The sequence below is a fragment of the Eretmochelys imbricata genome, chromosome 25, assembly GCF_965152235.1.
Source record: "Eretmochelys imbricata isolate rEreImb1 chromosome 25, rEreImb1.hap1, whole genome shotgun sequence".
Lineage (NCBI taxonomy): Eukaryota > Metazoa > Chordata > Testudines > Cheloniidae > Eretmochelys > Eretmochelys imbricata.
Genome location: NC_135596.1, coordinates 6,282,317 through 6,301,431, shown reverse-complemented (window position 1 = coordinate 6,301,431; position 19,115 = coordinate 6,282,317). Strand labels below are relative to the sequence as shown.

Sequence of the window (19,115 nt, the reverse complement as noted above, 5' to 3'; positions counted from 1 at the left end):
CATGGCTGGGAGGATCTCACATCCCTCTCCCCTATGCCTGGGGGGGTCTCATATCTCCCCCCCCGCCCCATGGCAGGGGTCGCAGATCCCTTTCCCCCCATGGCTGGGGGGGTATTACATCCCCCTCCCCTATGGCTGGGGGGGTATCAGATCTGTCCCCCATGGCTGGGGGGGGGTCTTACATCCCCCACCCCTATGGCGGGGGGTCTCATATCTCTCCCCCCCCATGGCTAGGGGGGGTCTTACACCCCCCTCCCCTATGGCTGGGGGGAGTATCAGATCTCTGTCCCTCTTGGCTGGGGGGGGGGTCTCATCTCCCCCTCCCCCATGGCGGGGGAGGGAGCCAGGGCGGTTCGGGGCTGCTCTCTGCCAATCGCCATGTTTCCCGGCCGCCCCCAGCCCGCCTTCCCCGGCGTGGGCCTGAGCTGGCCGGCAGCCGCCCCTGCGTGACCGCCTGTGCCGGGGTCGGGCCCCCCCCCGCGCCCGCAGGTGTCTGGACGGAGCAGCAGCCGCTGGGCCGGGCCGCTCCCGCTCGGCGACGGCGTCTGGGGCCGGCGGCCGGTGAGTGAGCGCGGCCGGGCCGGGCCGGAGACGCGCCCGGGGCCTGGGAGGGCGCCGGGAAGAGCCGGGGGCCGGTCGCAGGGCCTGGGCAATGCGGTGAGGTGCCTGAACCCCCTAGGCCCCGGGGGCGGGTCCCAGGGCGGCGTGGGACCGGAGGCGCCTGAATCCCCTCAGCCCGGGGTCACGGAGCCGAGGCGAGGGGGTCCCAGGCAGGGAGGGGCCGGGGGTGCCTGAATACCCTAGGCCCGCGGCGGTCGTGGAGCCGGGGCGGGGGGTGCTAGGCGGGGAGGGGGTCCCAGGGCCTGGGGCACCGGGGGGATCCCTGAAGCCCATAGGCTCGCAGGGCCGGGGGAGAGGGGGGCGGGAGGTGCCTGAAGCCCCTAGTCCCGGGGAGGGCCCAAGGCGGGGGCTGGAATTAGGGCCGGATGACCCCCCCCGACACACCCACAAAGATGGGGGGGTGCGTGCGTGGCCTGTCCCCGGCCCTGAGCCGGAGCGTGGCTACAAAACCAGTACAAGGCCGCGAAGCCTCGGGCTCTATTTGAAGCAAGGCGGCCCTCGGGTGCGGGGCGAGCGGAGCGATTTCGTCCCGCCCACCGGCGTGCAGGCGATGGCTGCCACGGGGCGGTTGTGGGTTGAGGCTAGCGGCGCGATTGGTGGAGGGACCTGTCAGTTAGGGGGCAGGGAGGTTGCCAGGTGCATTGTTTTGCAGATGGCCCGGGGTGAGGCTGTGGCCGGGGGGGGCGGGGCAGGGCAGGGACCTGAAGGGCAGAGTAATGACCCCCATGGGTGCCCACAGCCTGGATTGACAGCGCCTGGCTCTCCAGGTCCTTCACAGCCCTCTGGCAAGTCGGCTCCATTGTACACATGGGGACCAGCCACACAGAGTCTGGATTTCAATTCCCGTGCTGGAACCAGATCATGCTCCCAGAGCCAGGAATAAAACCCAGGAATCCTGACTCCTAGTTCCCCCATCCCCAGCGTTAACAATTACGCCACACTCCCATCCCAGAGCTGGGAATAGAAGCTAGGAGTCCGGACTCCCAGTTCCCCCAGCTCTGACCAACCACGCTCACTTTCCTGGGCTGGAAATAGATCCCAGGAGCCCTGAGTCCAGTCCCTTTGTCCTAACCATAAGACCACACTCTCTCCCAGAACCAGGAATAGGAGCCTAGAGTCCTGATACCCAGTCTCCCTGCCTTGACCACTAGATTACACTCACGCTCCTGCGCTAGTAATAAAAAGGCCTGGCTCCTACTCCCTGCTGCTTTCATTACAAGGCCATGCTTTACTCCCACATCTATGAACAGAACTCAGTAGTACTGACTCCTCGTTGCTTTGTCTTTACCACTGGGCCACATGCCTCTCCCCAAAAATGGGAACAGGTGACTGAAAATAAACTGACATTGTTAATCAGCTCCTTTAAATGGGGCCATTTTAACCTCCCCAATGATGGATTGGCTTTAAAAGGTACAACGCCCCATCAGTTCCTCTTCTGTTTGCTGAGCACAGTGTTGATGCCTCCACGCCCCCCGTCGCCACCAAGCATTTCTATAGCCCCATAATTATACACTGTGTGTTACACAACCCAGAACAAAATGCACTATGTGCCCCAGAGCTCTACAAAGGCATCATAGTCTCAGCCATGTGAGTAGCCTGTGGGGAATAAACTCTGGATCCGCAGATTAAAGTACTGATCTCTGCTGTCCGCCTGCCCCACACACATGTCCACACACGCTGCTCTTTTTATCCGTGGAAGGGCTTTTACTAGTGATCCCCTTTGGTGTGTGCGTTTTGTAACTTTAACTTTCATCCCTTATTTTTAGGTTGGTTTTTTGTTGCCCTGTTCTCCCTGCCAGAAGGCAGCTCGTGGTGGGGGTGACATCTTCCCCAGACAGGAAGCAACAGCTGGAGCAGTTCTTGAGCTAAGGTGACTTCCTCTGAAGGCTGGGTATAGGAATTTGAGAAAAATCCCAATTCTTTGGGTGGGGTAGGTTTAATCCAGGAAGCAGCATGGGAGAGAAGCACCAGCAAGCTGGGCAGTGGGTAAGGTTCATTCTGATGACTGGACCCTGACCTCTGCTAGGGAGTGATGCTTTTGGTGTACCCCTTCCTCAGTGACAGCAGCACGGGAGCTCCCCAGGGCTCCATGTGTCTCTTTGCACAAAGCTGCTGGCTCAGGACAAGATGGGGCATGGTGGCAAAGAGGGGTGAGGATTAGACCTGCTTTAAGGGATAGCAGCATCATGCCGGGACTCAGCCTTTTGCTGAGGTGACTCTCCTACTGGGAAATTTGACCCCCTCTCCAAATCCATGCCAACACTCTCTGCTTGTGAATATACTTCTGTTGCAGTGACGTTTCCTGCTTTGATCACATTTGGTTCCTCAGTAGGACCCTCCATTTGGATCCTGCCACTTTATTTTTTTGCATTTGATCTGCTTTCATAGCATGAGTATTGTTTTCATTGTCACTTCTGTGTAATTCCCCCAAGTACCATTGGACAAAAGGATTTTATATTCAAAAGAGGCGGCTGTTGTCGGGGTGCCCAAAATTAGAGGCCACTTCCAAAAATGAGGGCGAAAAGGACTGTTGTTACATCCAGGTCCTCTCATATTCCAGGGTTTTGCTTCAGTATTCCCAGCGTGAGTTGAGTTAATCTCATCCACGGGGCAACATCTAGATAGTCAAGTGTGGAGGAGGTTTATCTGAACGTAAAGTTTACGTAGCGTAGCCTGCAGGGCATGGGGAACCCAATGCAGAGCATGGGGAACCCAATCCGTGCTGTGTTAAGGAAAGCTGCAGGGTAATATTAAAGGAACTCTAATCACCCATGTAAGGACAAAGAGGAGTGAGCTAGTAAGAATTGAATCATTCCCCTCCCACAGAAAACCTCAGGAGAGGGGAAATGTTCCTTGTTCCCAACACATTGTTTCCTCCAGGGGAAGGTTTTACAGGCACATGGCTCTTTCAGGGCCGCTGGGATCCTTCCATCAAGCTGAATGAAGCAGCAGTAACTCCTGTGGGGTGTGTTGAAGAAATGCCACGTGCTTGCTAAGGACAGTACTGCGTTGGAGCACTGGCTCTGCTCCCCTCCCACCAGCTGATCAACCCCTAAACCTACCCAGTTCTAACATGCACTATGCACATGGAGGGACATCTGTGGGCTTGGAGAGAGTTGCTTCCCGCCTCTTTCAGAAAGCTTTGCCAAGGGCAGAGTGGAATTTCCTGTTGCAATTTTTAAAGGCTTTGCTTCCACTGGATCAAAATTATTTTACTGTACTGTGTGTAGCTCGGCGCCAGATTCTGATCTGCCTTTTAACCAGTGTAAACCTGGAGTAACGACCCTGAGATTGGTGAATTTACTACAGATTTACAACACCGTAACCGACGCAGAATCTTGCCCACGCAACAGGAATAATTTATAATCTGTGCTGTAGGCTGTGTCGTATGTTTCTCATCTCTTTCCGTCTCACTGCTCTTTACTACCAGGAGCTGTTGCTTATGGCTTTTGCTTAAAATAATTCAGTACAGTTTGGGAACATAAATAATGCAGCACATTCGAATGTGAAAATGCACAGGTGTGAAAATAGTTTGAGGGTGTTTTTTTAAAACAACACAAGACTGGCCAAAAATTGCGTGTGTTAAGGGTTTTACAAAACCTAGTAATAATAGGAATTCTCTCTTATTTACTTTCATAGCCCACTCCCATCAAGGTTCAAAGCAGTTGATCAGAGAACACAGACATTTGTTTGGATTTAAACGTTCTCTTTTAATATTTTCCAGGTTAGTTATCACAGCCTTGGGCTAGTGCCTGAGAACCAGAAAGGAAAACTTGCTATAAATGAAAACGAAAGCTGTAAAAGTGCAAAACGTAACTAACCCACCCTAGTATGGTCCGTTTAAATGCTTAGATTTAGTGATTGAGGGAGCTGCTGCTAACACACGTAAGGAAATTTCTGATTGCTATTTGGGACCTGATAGTACAGCCTTTACTCTCACAAGTAGTCCTTACTCATGTAGGTATCCCATGACTTTAGTAGGCCTACTTGTATGAGGAGGGACTACTTACAATCCTGCTTCTTTTGACTTTAGTGATGCAGGACTAGGCCACTTGTGAATATGGGTTGCAGAGTTCGCAAGGGCCCTGATCTAGCAAACACTTGTGCATGAGCGTAACTTTTGAGGGGGGAAAATTGCACAAGATCACGCCTCTCTTGGGGGCCTTTGTGCACCTCCTTGGTCAGCCACAATGTACAAGGAAATGTCACGCTGATATGTAACTGCTGTGTGTCTCTCTTGTTCCTGCTTTGTAGTTGGAGAAGTGACAATGGCCCAGGAGACTAATCAAACACAGGTGCCTATGCTGTGTACCACAGGCTGTGGATTCTACGGCAGCCCCCGGACCAATGGGATGTGCTCAGTTTGCTATAAGGAGTATCTACAGAGGCAACAGAGCAGCGGCCGGATAAGCCCCCCAGGTAGAGGAAAGTCCATTGATTGGAAATCTGGGTGCGTGATATTTTATGAAGCCAGGACAGAATGGATGAAATGTAGAGCTGCCTCTCAGCCGATCTGAGAGATCTCTGCCTCGGCATATAAACCAGGCTCTCACAATCCCTGCACTACCTTAATTGTATGCACCCTGATCCAAATTGTTTGTTAGACATGGCTCCCATTCATCACACTCCAGTATGTTGCATGTCCTGACAGTGAGACTCCATGCTGTTCTGCTGCTCCCTCAGCTCCCCAGTTACCACCAGAGACATCAGGCCAGATTCATCCCTGGTGCAAACCCACTGAAGTCAGTGAAATGGCACCAGGGATTAAATTGGCCACTTGGGTTGTCTAGTTTTCTCATCTCAATAGTGCTGACAATCAGAGCAGTGAAATTAAGGATCTGATCCTTGCTACTGAACACATTAGACATGTGACTGAACAGAGAGGCAGCTGTGAAGACAAACTCTGTTCTTCCCATCATTAGCAGGATTCACTCCTGCTGTGGGTTTATGCAGACACTGAGTGTACAGGTACTTAGATAGCAACGTGAGAGATGCCTGATAAATCCCTTGTATAATTTTTATCCCCAGCATAGCAATGCTGTACTTGATTTCACTGTGGGGGATGGTACGCTAAGGAGGTTGTTATTCCTTAAGGAGGATTAGAGAATTCACTAAAGAGTTTGGTTTAGATCCTCAGCAGGTGTAAATCGGTGTGTTTCTGTTGTAGCCAGTGAAACAACACTGATTGACAGCAGCTGGGAATCTGGTCCTTTGGCTTTAAGCAGTGGCAAAATAACATTTGGGTTCAAGATAACGTAGGCGCCTGCAGCGTCCCTTTAAGGGCCCTTTCAAAGGGCATGTCTGTCTCGAGGTGGAGAATGGGGCAGGTTGGTTTCTCAGTACCAAGAAACTGAGAGGGGAACTCTCAAAGAAGCCTGATCCTGCAGGGAGCTGAGCAGCCTTCCATTGAAGCCAATGGGAGTTGAGGGTGCTCAGCACTCGGAGCCTTTGGGGGTAGGTTCTCCTCATCATCCATCAAAGCCTCAGGAGCACCTGAAACCTCAGTGGATGATCCCTTTGGCTCTTGTGGCAAAAACAGCTTGAGTTGGTGAGAAGGGTTTTGTGATCCTGGGTCTGAAGGACACCAAGTGAATCAGGAATTCATTCCTGAGCCTTGCCTGCTGTCCCTTGGCTATTGGTTAACGCCTGTGGAGCTTGCTGATATTTCTGATTGTTCACTGAGAATGTGGGGTTTTGTCTTAGCAGCAAATGGTCCCAGCAACAGCCCTGTGGCTTCAGATTCCATCCCAGGGCAGGGCACAGAGGGAGACCTGACGCCTGAAGATGTGAAAACCAGGTAGGGGCAAGAAACTCTATGCGGATCTACCAGCAATAGCTGTGGGACCAGGAGAGAGGTTTTTATTCTCTCCCTTACAGCTGATTAGCTTTTCTAAAACAGTCTGGGTCTAAAGAGATCACTGACTGTTCACCTGCCAGACACCAGGGCCAGCATCCAAGCTTCTAATGCCCCAAAGGTGACTAGCTGACATATGGGGCCAGGTATGAAAGGCACCTGTGAGTATCCTTCCACCTCCATGCAGGTGCTGCTTGGAGCTTTGCTGAGGTTAACCCTGTCTGATCCTTTTCCTCTCCGCCTGCTTCATTTCAGAGGAGCATCCTGTCTGTACAGACAAGCCACAGGGCCTGACTCTTTACACCAGCCTGAGAGGAGAATAATTCCATTGAAGTCAGTGGAACTGTAGGTGTAAAAATGCTGTGAATGAGAGGAACACAATACTTCGGGAAGTCCACAATAGACCTCCCTATGTGTGGCTAATGTACCGGTGCAGCACCTGGATACAGGAGTGATGTGTGTTCTAGAAAACCCCTGGAGGGCTGGAATGAGACATAGGAGAATCAGACCTATTGTCTCCAGTTCATTGCTGTAAAGTTCAGCAGAGTTCTGTCCTTAATTTGATTGAGGGAGCTGACTGCCTGGGTGTGTTCACTTCAGCGGCTGAATGCAGGGGAGGCCAGCCCAGCTCCTCATTTGGAAGGGGCTGTTGATGAAAGAGAGAAACCGGCCTTGCCTCTTTTCTAGAGGGAATGAAAAACCCACCAGATCAAATCCATCCCCACTGTAATTCCATTGATGGCTGTTAACCCAGGGTTGAATTCTGCTCATAGCTTTCAAAGGCTCCAGATAGTATTAAATTCAAAACCAATGATACAGATGTGTCTGAAACAGACTTTAATAAATGGAAGGAAAAACATCCAGGGCTTAGACTCTTCGAGGGAGAAGAATCAGGTGGATTTCTGACCCAGAATACTAAGTTGTAGTACATAGAAATACTGTGCCCATTTCTACACACACAGCTCTGCCTGTGCACCCTAGGCAGAATCCCAAAACCCGCTGTATTCAAATCCCATTGGTCTGTCCCAGCTGCTTCATCTCTCACACCACCCCTGCTGTTCTCACTCAGCTTTGCCATAGCTGTACAATCCTCACCAGAAGCTGTTCCAGTCCTGGACCTCTCTCTGTGGACTGTGAATCCTGTCCATGGCCTTGGGATTAGGGGGGAGGAGGAAGGCTGAGATCATCACAAATTCATTCCATTTGAGTCCTAAGAGAAACTTGACCCAAAGTCTCCAGAGAAGAAAGGTTAAATGATTGACCTACCGTGCCGCTGCAGTTTCTGTGAATGTAATGAAGTTAATTTTATGAGCTGAAGATGCCTCTCACATAACTGCTCATCAGAGGAAAATATTTCTGTTTGCCCTGTGGTTTGTTTGTTGTTGTGAATACTCCCAGCACTCAGACTCCTGTGACCCATCAGATGACGGCCATGAGCATATCCAGAGAGGAAACCAGCAGCGAGACGGTCGGATACATTAGCACAGAAGAAACCTCATCAGCATCTTCCTCATCAGGTAGTCAGCTGATTAAGACTTGGCACGAGTATAAATGACAATCCAATTTTAAGCAGCAAATAAAATAGTAGCCAGGAACACAGGGAGGAGTCATACATGTACGATCTGTAGCTAAGATCTAGGGGAAAGGGTTGGAAAGGCTTTTCCTCATTGCCTGAGGTCGAGGCCTAATAGATCACTCTGTGGGCTGAGAACTGACTAGCCACCAACCTTCAAATACCTGGCGGCCAGATAATCTTCCATGATTTCTGTCTTTTTAAATGTCAGAACACCTGGAAGCAACCCACTGCTGGGTGTGCCCCTCTCTGTGGTTGCATGCTGAGTTCCGTGCCATCTCTCTCGAGGAATGAGTGGCGATCGATCCAGTGCAGGTTAATGGCAGAGGACTAGGAAATAGGACTCCTGGGTTCTATTTCCGGCTATCCTGGTGACTGACTCTGTGACCACAGGCGAGTCACTGAGCAGTTGCGTTCCTCACTTAGCCATTTCACAGATTGGTAAGGTTCAAACCTGCCTGCCTCACAGAGATGTTTGTAAAGTGGAGAAGTGCAAGAGTCAGTGCTAAGTAGGGAACGGCTTCTTTCTGGTCAGTTACAATTGGTTTGGAGCCCTAACAGCGCCACACACTGCCATGGAGATGCTCTCCTCCAGTCCGAAGCCACGGTTATTTAACCCACACCACCTGTTTGTTCCTGTGCAAACTTTTTTTAAAAAATGGAGTGTTGGTGGCCATTAAAGGAAGCAGATCCTGCTGCCGGATTCAACCATTGGCTCAATATAGTGACAGCTTTTCTTTTCTTTTGGGCACAGGGCAAGAGCATGGGAAGAGTAGGTTAGGCTAGGGTGGGGGTGGTTTCTGGCAAGCGGTGCAAAGACAGAGGTAGCCTAGTCTGGTGGAAAAGGGAGTGGGCAGGGAGTTGGGAGACCTGGCTTCTCTTCCTGGCCACTGACTCATTGCGTGGTCATCACAGCAAGACACTGTTGGAGGTAGGTCTGCACTGCAGCGGGGGGGAGGGGTGTGTGGGATGCGCTGTGCCTCATTCATGCAGACGTACCTGCACTAACTGCGCTCTAGCTAGCTTGATAAAAACAGCCTTGAGGATGTGGCAGCATGGGCTGCACAAGTCCTCCTTACCCTCCGGGGTGTGTGCTCGCTTGTCCTGCCTGCACTGAAGCTCACTCCACTGCATCCTCCTGGCTGTTTTCAGTGAGCTAACAAGGTTACGGCTAGCATGGGTACATCTGCACGATCCACAGATCACACCCCTGGCTACGGTGTAGATGTAGCCTTTGTCTTCAAGGGCTAGACTTTCTAAGGTGTTTAGTCACCTAAAGATGCAGATCATAGAATCATAGAATATCAGGGTTGGAAGGGACCCCAGAAGGTCATCTAGTCCAACCCCCTGCTCGAAGCAGGACCAATTCCCAGTTAAATCATCCCAGCCGGGCCTTTGTCAAGCCTGACCTTAAAAACCTCTAAGGAAGGAGATTCTACCACCTCCCTAGGTAACGCATTCCAGTGTTTCACCACCCTCTTAGTGAAAAAGTTTTTCCTAATATCCAATCTAAACCTCCCCCACTGCAACTTGAGACCATTACTCCTCGTTCTGTCATCTGCTACCATTGAGAACAGTCTAGAGCCATCCTCTTTGGAACCCCCTTTCAGGTAGTTGAAAGCAGCTATCAAATCCCCCCTCATTCTTCTCTTCTGCAGGCTAAACAATCCCAGCTCCCTCAGCCTCTCCTCATAAGTCATGTGTTCTAGATCCCTAATCATTTTTGTTGCCCTTCGCTGGACTCTCTCCAATTTATCCACATCCTTCTTGTAGTGTGGGGCCCAAAACTGGACACAGTACTCCAGATGAGGCCTCACCAATGTCGAATAGAGGGGAACGATCACGTCCCTCGATCTGCTCGCTATGCCCCTACTTATACATCCCAAAATGCCATTGGCCTTCTTGGCAACAAGGGCACACTGCTGGCTCATATCCAGCTTCTCGTCCACTGTCACCCCTAGATCCTTTTCCGCAGAACTGCTGCCTAGCCATTCGGTCCCTAGTCTGTAGCGGTGCATTGGATTCTTCCGTCCTAAGTGCAGGACCCTGCACTTATCCTTATTGAACCTCATCAGATTTCTTTTGGCCCAATCCTCCAATTTGTCTAGGTCCTTCTGTATCCTATCCCTCCCCTCCAGCGTATCTACCACTCCTCCCAGTTTAGTATCATCCGCAAATTTGCTGAGAGTGCAATCCACACCATCCTCCAGATCATTTAGGAAGATATTGAACAAAACCGGCCCCAGGACCGACCCTTGGGGCACTCCACTTGATACCGGCTGCCAACTAGACATGGAGCCATTGATCACTACCCATTGAGCCCGACAATCTAGCCAGCTTTCTGCCCACCTTATAGTGCATTCATCCAGCCCATACTTCCTTAACTTGCTGACAAGAATACTGTGGGAGACCGTGTCAAAAGCTTTGCTAAAGTCAAGAAACAATACATCCACTGCTTTCCCTTCATCCACAGAACCAGTAATCTCATCATAAAAGGCGATTAGATTAGTCAGGCATGACCTTCCCTTTGTGAATCCATGCTGGCTGTTCCTGATCACTTTCCTCTCATGTAAGTGCTCAGATAGGTGCCTAGTGGGAGTTTCCAAAGTGCCTAGGCTGGTTAGGCGCCGAACTCCCATGGATCTCAACGGGAGACTGGTGCCAGCCTGCCTAGGTGCTTTTGGAAGTCCAACAAGGCACCTAAATACCTTTGAAAACCTGGCCCTTAGAGCCTCAGGGTTCCCACAGGTAGAGAAGGGATAGTGGTGCTTACTTACCTGCATAAAGCATTTTATTTCACTAGGAGGGTGGTGAAGCACTGGAATGGGTTCTCTAGGGAGATGGTGGAATCTCCTTCCTTAGAGGTTTTTAAGGCCCATCTTGACAAAACCCTGGCTGGGATGATTTAGTTGGGGTTGGTCCTGCTTTGAGCAAGGGGTTGGATTAGATACCTCCTGAGGTCCCTTCCAACCCTGATATTCTATGATTCTATGAGACCTACAGATGAAACATGCTATGTAAGTGTGAACATTCATTATTTATTTAGCTAAGCTAAAGCCCTGAACTGGGACTTGGGAGATCTGGATCTCAGACAAGTCATGTGATCTCTTTGCCTCGATTCTCCATCCGTAAAATGGAGATAATGTCTCTCACCTTTCTCTGTTGTCTAGATGATAATCTCTTTGGGGCAGGTATTTTCTCTCGCTGTATGTATGTACAGCTTCTAGTCCCAATCTCCATTAGGGCCTCCAGGTGCTAGTGTAACAAAAACAATACATAGAAATGTTCCCTGGTGTGGAAGGGAGGTAAGGAAATTCTCCCCTCCTCTCTTTGTTCCAGAGACCCTCCTTGAAATATCCCAGAACTCTGCTGAGGGTGAGAAGACTTCAGAAAAACCCAAACTGAAAAAGAATCGCTGTTTCACTTGCCGGAAGAAGATCGGGCTAACTGGTAAGACGCAATGGGGAAAGTGGCCTCTGGCCAAGAACGGTACCTGCCTGCTTTAGGGAAAGCAGATTTTTGAATCCCTGAGGTGGTATCTGTTTTCAGACATTATTGTAGAGTTTCATAAGCATACATCCATATCTCCTGGTTCTGTGATCCTTTCTGATTTCACAAGATAAGCAGAGTTGGGGTGAGTCAGTGTTTGGAGGTGAAATTTCCAAGGGATGTGTTGGCATCACAAGAAATGTGGGTGAATTGGTCGGTGGGATGCTGTCCTTTGAACACTGTCAAAGGAATGCTGTCCTCTGAACCCATAGCCTTAGCTTTCCCAAGCAGTGGCAGAGTGCAAGTGACACAATTCTCGTCTGTTTCCTTGCTGCTCTGAGCAGTCCAATAGCAAACTGAGCAGCGCCTCTCAGTTTTGCTCAGCTGCTGCTCGGCAAAGCGTCCTGCAGAAGAAAAGGCAAAGGAGCTGGCTGTCTGCAGAGTTCGGAAGACAGCTGGTGATTGTGGGTGCCTCGGTAGTTGGGTCCCCAATTTGAGACATCTTAAAAGGGTCTGATCTTCAGAAAGTACCCACCCTCTGAAAATCAGGCCCTTTTAAGATCTCGCAAGTTGAAGGTACCTGAAATCTTAAGTCACTCCTGAAAATCTTGGTCTCTTTATTCACTGGAAAGCTAAAGTGATGCGCTAGACCCTGGCATACCAGAGAAGGAGGCGAGTACGTGTGTGGATTTTTTTAAGCCCTTTGTACTTTCTGCCTAATGCTGAGAGGCCACTGAGGAAATGTGAGCCTCTTGCAGATGTCGCTATGGACAGATAAGGCCCGGTCACAAGCTGAGCTCAGTTAAGACTGGCTATAGGGAAGCCTGGGTAATCTAAGAATGTATCTACACATTCATTTTGCAATAGGGATGTTTGGAATTCGTTCACTGGCAGTCCAGGTCTGGAACAGTCTTCCAAGGGGAATGATGGGGGCAAAAAAATCTTAACTGGCTTCAAGACTGAGCTTGCTAAGTCTCTGGAGGGGATAGTATGATGAGACTGCCTACAATGGCATGTAGCCGATCAGCAACTGCTAGCAGCAAATCTCTCCACTTGAAGGTTTAAACAAGGACGTCAGTAACTCACCTAGATGTGAGGACGTCAGTAACTCACCCAGAGGTCAGGGGTCTATTACAGGAGTGGGTGGGTGAGGTTCCTGCAGCCTGCGATGTGCAGGAGATGATCATGATGGTCCTTCTGGCCGTAAAGTCTAGGAGTCTGAGGTCCAGTGAGAGACATTGTCGGAGGGGCAGGAGAAGGGAGGGCTTGCCCTGCTGCTACCGGTTCTTCACTCCCTAGGGCTGTCAATCGTGCACTGTTCCCTAGCACTCTGTTCACTTATATATATACAGCTGTTCCTTGGAAAGAGGGAACTTGACTTGCCAGCTGGCTGGGCCCTCTACCCTTCAGCCCAGGTATAGTCAGTCTTTTGTTGCAGACTAGGGTCCTATCTACCAGTGACTCCCGACATACCCCAGGGACTGTCTGCTACTCTGGGTTTCAATAGTGCTTAGTTCAATGGGGCTCCCTTTTTGGTTGGTCCTTAGCCACTACCATAATAACCATGATCAGCGTAACATGGGACCGGCGCTCTAGGCTGGGTTTTTCAAAAGCACTCGGTGTTGGCCTCGCTCTGTGGAAGTCAGCGGTCAAATCCCTACTGAGAGTAACAGGGGCAAAGTTAGGCCAGGAATGAGCACTTGAGAATTTGCCCCCCAAACCCCTGCCTGCCTCCGAAAATCAGTCGGACTCTGACTGTTCGATGAAAGCAAGATCAAGCTATTTGTTATGACCCCTTGGAGCTTAATGGTGAAAAAGTAACAGGGTTGTTCTAGGTAAGCAGGATTAATCCGGTCCTGTAAGATGTTACAGGCAAGAGAATGCACTAAGCAATTAACTTGGCTGAGTTTCCTTATCAAAAACAGTATTCCCCTCAAATTACTCCACCATTTAATCTTTCCCTGGAAAAAGTGAACCCCCGAGCTGCGGAGGTCACGCTGTTTGAGCAGAGCTCTCTCCTCTTTAACCTAGTTATAGATTGTGATTAGCAACATGAAATTTACACATGAGCCTTTGCTTTAACCGGCATTAAGGTCCCATGCGCAAGATAAGCCCGAGGTGTTTCTGCAGTGCCTGGCACAACGAAGCCCTCATCTCGATTTGCAGCCTTTGAGCGCTATCATATAAATCTTATTAGCATGTCCACTTCCGGGTACCCAGAGGAGGGGAAATATACTCTTTGTGCAGGCTCTCCAGATTGGGATGCCCTCCTGGAAGGGAAGCTGCTTTCTTAACTAGTATGTTTAAAGGTCGAACCCCGCCCCCCCCCCCCCCCGCCCCACACACACACACACACACCACCACCACCCCCCTCTTATGGGAATATTGGGTAGCTCACAGAATTCCTGTGAATCAGGAGAAGCCAGGTCAGTACCTGTGTCCTTGGATTCTCAGGTGGGGATAAATTCATACATCACACCGGCATCTTGGAAATTGTTCCATAGCATGTCGCTTCCAGAAAGGTGCTCCAGGCTGCAGCATTGTCCGGTGGTTAAAGTGCTGGCCTCAAGCTAGGAGACCGGGGTTTTGCTCGGCTGCTGAACTGGAGCAGATTACTTCCCTGCTCTGTGCCTGGACTCCCCAGTTTAGAACACTGGGATCATGGTACCGGTTAAAACACCTTTGAAAAACATTGTCTGAGAGCTAAACTAAATGATTAAATGACAGACTTCCGAGGCTTAGGTAGCTGAGTAGTTCATGTGTGTAGTTGATTCCATCCAAAGGCACCAGAGGTATTAGCCATAAAACCCAGTTCTCTGGAAAATTTCCCAGGGGACCAATGATCAGATTTGGACATGGTTGTAGCTAGCACGGTTCTGTGGATAAAGCAGATCTAAAATGTCCAAGGAGTAACCAGTCTGTTACCTAGTATCTAGCGAAATCCATCAAAATACAGCACAACCTCAATTATCTGAGCTTCAGCAAACTGGTGTCTGAAACAGGGTCATTTCCCCATAGTCCATTATCTTTGGTTATTCAAACGCTTTCAGTGCTGCTGCTGCTGCCTTCGGCCTGCCCTTTGAATGGGTTGTGCTGTAAATCTAACGTGGCACACTGTACTTTGAGCCACTCCTCCTGCCATCAGGGCACAAAAGAGCTGACTCCTGGTCAGTGGAAATTTGAGAACAGGAAGCCTGATCTTTACTGGAAGCCTGTTGACGTGCTGTGACCTCCAACCTTGGCTTCTGATTGGTTCACTAGCCCTCCTCATCTCCAGAGAATGTGGGAGCGCAGGGGCAGTAGGCCCTGTTAAAAACCTTTTCCCACCGTTCAGGACAGCTGGCCCAGTCACAGGAAACCAAATGACGGGATGGCCGAGTCACTGCCCCGTGGCAGCAGCTGAGCTGCCCTGGATAACCGGGGGGATCCACGGGGGACTCGCAGGCAGCTAGGTGCCTACTCTGACCTTTTTTTAGGCATAAATGGGGTGTCGCTGTGTGCTAAGAGCCAACCCTCTCGCCCTATTTGTGTCACCTCCCTGCCCTGATGGTTAATGATTAACTCTGCTTTGTCTCTCTGGAATTCACCTATCCAGGTTTTGACTGCCGCTGCGGGAACCTGTTCTGTGCCATCCACCGGTACTCTGACATGCACAGCTGCCCGTATGACTACAAGGCGGAGGCAGCTGAGAAGATCCGCAAGGAGAACCCCATGATTGTGGCAGAGAAGATCCAGAAGTTGTGAAGGAAGCTGAGCATTGAGTACTGGAGCCTTGTGGTGTGGCACTCCTCCCACCCCCGCTCCCTTCCCCCCAAGGTGTCTGGGATCCTGCCAGGAGGTGAGGAGACTCAGCAGCCCCCTGGGGCTCCTTTCCCCCCACTTCTTTTCCTCTAACCGTCGCTCAGTTGACCTGTTTTTAACCCGTCTTCGACAAGAAAAGGGATCTGCACATACCCCGCCTGCCCCCGATGTTAAGAGCTTTGGACTTGTCTTCCAGCAGGGCTGCACACACGGTTCACTCAGCGTGGAGTTCAGCAGCCCTTCCGTTCTGTCGACAGCCCCGTGCTTTGCAAACGGGAGCCTGCTGTGAGTGTGGTGAGTCACTGCAGCACCTCGCTCTCCACCCGGGTGACGCAAGGAAGCTCAGCAGCAGCAAACGTCATCTCCTCTCCCGCTGAGGCCTTTGGTCTCAGGCACAGGGAAAAGATTCTGTCCCCATTACAGCTCTGAATTTTCTCCCTTCCTCTTAAGCAGCTGTTGGTGTCGCGGCAGAATATTGAGCAGTGACGGGTGGTACAGCATTATGAGCTCGCGGACGCTGCAGCCAAATGTGAGAGTCACACTCATGAGCTAGGAATGTTAAGGAAAGACCCACAAATGCCTCTTTCCTTTCCCCAGGCTTTGTGGGATGCTGGGCTCAGCTGTGGGGGCTGCATTCAATGCTCCAGCTAGATGCACAGCACTAGCCTTGTGTTTCAGACTCGCCCATGCGCAGTTGTTGGCTGCTTACTGAGCAAGGCCAATTGTAGCCCCACTGAAGCCCACGCGCCAATTACCCCATTCACCCTTCCCACCCTTTACCTTCTGCCTTATTGTGTGATTCTCTCTTATCAGGGTTGTGCGCAAAACTCAGACCAGCAATCCTCCTCCTCCTCCCTTTGCTGCACTCATGCAAATCTCAGAGAGCTCTGTCCTCCCTCAAGGCCTCGCTGATATTCAGTGAGACTCTCTCTTGAGTGGGTGGATCTGGTGGGAAATCCCACTGAGCCGCCAACCTCTCCCAGCTCACTGCTTGTTTTCCAGGGTGCAGTGGTAGTGGCGGATCCTCGGCTGTTGTGAATCAGGGCCTCTCCATTGCCTTATAGCAGCTGAATATGCCTGCTTAGGAACTTCTACCATTCTGAGCCATACGGGTCCTCCCAGGTGTGGTTCCAAAGGGGCTGAGTTTGGACACCTCTGCATCCCAGATTGAGGTGCCAATCCTGGATTCGAGGAGGGAAAGGGAATGTTGGAAATTCACAGGATCTGGCCCTCGATTAGATTTGAAAAGAGGATTCGGGGTGGGGGGGTTGTGAAATCCACTTCTGTGCGGCGCGCCACCCCCACACCTGTGCGCCACCGAAATCCCACTTCCATTCCTGTGCTGAGCAGGACTTGGTATGTAGGCGCTGGGCTGGCTCCCTGCAGAGGAGTGAATTTCACCCGGGCCACGCAGCAGCTCTCACCCCAGGAATCAGTCTGCCACTGCTGCTTTGAGGGAGCCCTCAGATGGGAGCATTAGGAGATGGCTCGTTTCTGGCCTGTCTACAGGACCCAACAAACTGAACGAGCCACGAATTCCAGAAGCAAAGGAAGTGAAATGAGCCCCCGGAGAACAAAGCAACTAAAATGCCTCTGCCCCACTTTTAAACTATCCCACATGATAAACTGTTTCCTTAAACATCGACTTTGTAGTAAAAGTGCAAAGAGCAGTTCAATTCCCTGGGCCAGACCTGAGCTGCTGTAAAGCAATACTGAAATCCACGCGGCCTGGCCCATTCACACCAGCGGGGGATAAAGATTTTTAATTTTTCTACCTGGATCCAGCCAAATCAGTCTCTCCCCTCCTCCTCCTAGCAGCATTCCCTGCAGAAGGTACCAAGGGGAAAGAATTCAAGGGCTAAATTCTGGGCTCAGTAACACTGGTGTAAATCCAGAGTAACTACAGTGGCGATAGAGAGCCTGATTCGCAAGTGCCACTCTCCAGTCTTACACTGGTGTGACTCCATTGATCTGCATGGAGCTAGTATATAAAACTAGAGTAACGCATTGGTGAATCTGTTCCACTCTATGCAAATCCGGAGTAGCTCCATTGACTTCAGTGCAGACACGCCAGTGTGAACTGGCTGGTTTGCCATGAAGTCAGCGGTGCTTCTTGGGATTGGTGCTCTAGGCAGGCCCAGCTGAGGATCCAGCCTGGAGCACCAATCCCAAGGAGCACCGCTGACTTCATGGCAAAGTCTTGTTTTGGTTTCAGCAGAGGCACTCTAGGTGTGTGCCAAGGTAACACAGCAGTTAATCAGGGCCAGGCTGTAAACACAGCACCTGTGTTGTCATCGATGCAGAAAGCTGGAATATCTCCGCTGGAGTCATTCTGGATATACACGGATGCTTCTGAGACCAGCATCGGGTCTCCAGCAGTTTGGGGCCGTATAACCAGTGTTGGGGGTTGGTTTCCTTCTGCGCCATCCTTTTGTTAGCCTATGTGGGCTCGTTTGGTCTTGTGTTTAATTCAAGCCAGGAGGGTGAACACTAGTGGTTTCTTCCTCCCATCAGACGCTTGCTGGCTCCCACTTGTCTTGAGCCAAGCAGAAACCCCACTTTCTTTATAGAGAGAGATTTTTATTGGTGAAAAGAGTCTGCTGCACCATGGCTGGCTTGGTCCCCTAACCTGGCCCCTTCCAGCATGGCCATGGGAGCCCTGGAACCATTCTCTGATCACACACTTTCAGTAGCGTTCACATTAAGCCTGGGAATTCTTTACCGGGGGGAAGGGTGGTTCATTGTGGACGGAAGCCCAAGCAGTGATAAACCAGCCCTCTGTTTCTCCACCACTTCCTCTATCTATGTCTTCTTCCTAGAAAGTATGATACCAGATATGTAAATATTAATATATTCTAGTTTGCTTGGATGGTGTCAACTGCTCTTTGTGTTGCTGTGGCTCGAGAGCTCTCTGGCCACCCGCCATTTGAGCTGATGTCTTGCGGGTGAACTACTGACTACCCCAGGAATAGCTGCGTGATAACGCGTTCGTTCCCTTTCCCCGTTCAAGTGCCACTGTATTGTTCATCTCCAGTCAGCGTTGGCAGAGCGCTTTGAGATCTCCAGATGACAAGCGCCGTAGAAGAGCCGGGTACTATGATGAGTGGCTGGGTGGGGTTTTCCCCAAAACGCATTGCATCTGTTTCTTATCTCGCTCGCCCCAAGATAAATCAGGAGTAGCTCCGATGGAATCAGCGGGCCTGATTCTTTGCCTTCTTCCTTGGGTCATTTAGAGCTGTCTAAAGAGAATGTTAAAACAGTGGCGTTCTGAATTGCCTGTGAATTTCTGTCCATTCCCTTTGGGGCACCTGGCATTGGCCACAGTCAGAAGACCGGATACTGGGCTAGATGGACCTTTGATCTGACCCAGTATGGCCGTTCTTATGTGTTTTACACACCCACTGCACTGATGTAAATGAAGGTGCAAGGGGTTGGGGGGCCAGCGGCATTAGACTGACGTGAGTTAGTTCAGATCAGGGCCTATCACATTCCTGCTTTATTAATCTCTTTCAGATGATCTGCAGGTCTGAATTGTCACAGGCTGGGGTTGGCTGCACTAAAGCAGCGTCTCAAGTCAAAGGGGCTTTGCTGCTACCGAGTGGGGCGTGATGAGTCTTGCCTTGCTAGCTGGCTTTTAAAGTGCCTGAGTTGCTGTCCGTCCCCGGCACATGCATCCGACAAAGTGGATTCACAGCTTCTGCTCCAATAAGTCTGTCAGTCTATAAGGTGCCCCAGGACGCTTTGCCGCTTGTTCTGTCCCCATCGCTCCTGTCCTGC

At 50.8% G+C, this 19,115-nt stretch overlaps 1 protein-coding gene across 3 annotated transcripts; it reads left to right on the top strand.

Annotated features, from left to right (window-relative positions):
* Nucleotides 1-403: 403 nt before the first annotated feature.
* Nucleotides 404-18,207, top strand: LOC144280156 (AN1-type zinc finger protein 5-like). 3 transcript variants are annotated; one of them, XM_077841955.1, is made up of 7 exons: nt 404-561; nt 2,388-2,491; nt 4,876-5,040; nt 6,328-6,418; nt 7,874-7,992; nt 11,388-11,498; nt 15,133-18,207. In XM_077841955.1, the coding sequence occupies exons 3-7, from the start codon at nt 4,890-4,892 to the stop codon at nt 15,279-15,281; spliced, it is 621 nt and encodes a 206-aa protein (XP_077698081.1). In that variant the 5' UTR covers nt 404-561; nt 2,388-2,491; nt 4,876-4,889; the 3' UTR covers nt 15,282-18,207. The 3 variants fall into 3 exon arrangements, with proteins under 3 accessions (XP_077698081.1, XP_077698079.1, XP_077698080.1); XM_077841953.1 differs by having other exon boundaries at nt 407-561; nt 6,325-6,418; XM_077841954.1 differs by having other exon boundaries at nt 407-657; nt 6,325-6,418.
* Nucleotides 18,208-19,115: the final 908 nt, after the last annotated feature.

Coding starts and splice junctions, on each gene's coding strand:
- LOC144280156 (XM_077841953.1), top strand. CDS start 4,890: ATGGCCCAGGAGACTAATCAAACACAGGTGCCTATGCTGTGTACCACA. Junction 5,041..6,324: donor CGGCCGGATAAGCCCCCCAG/GTAGAGGAAAGT, acceptor GTTTTGTCTTAG/CAGCAAATGGTCCCAGCAAC. Junction 6,419..7,873: donor CCTGAAGATGTGAAAACCAG/GTAGGGGCAAGA, acceptor GAATACTCCCAG/CACTCAGACTCCTGTGACCC.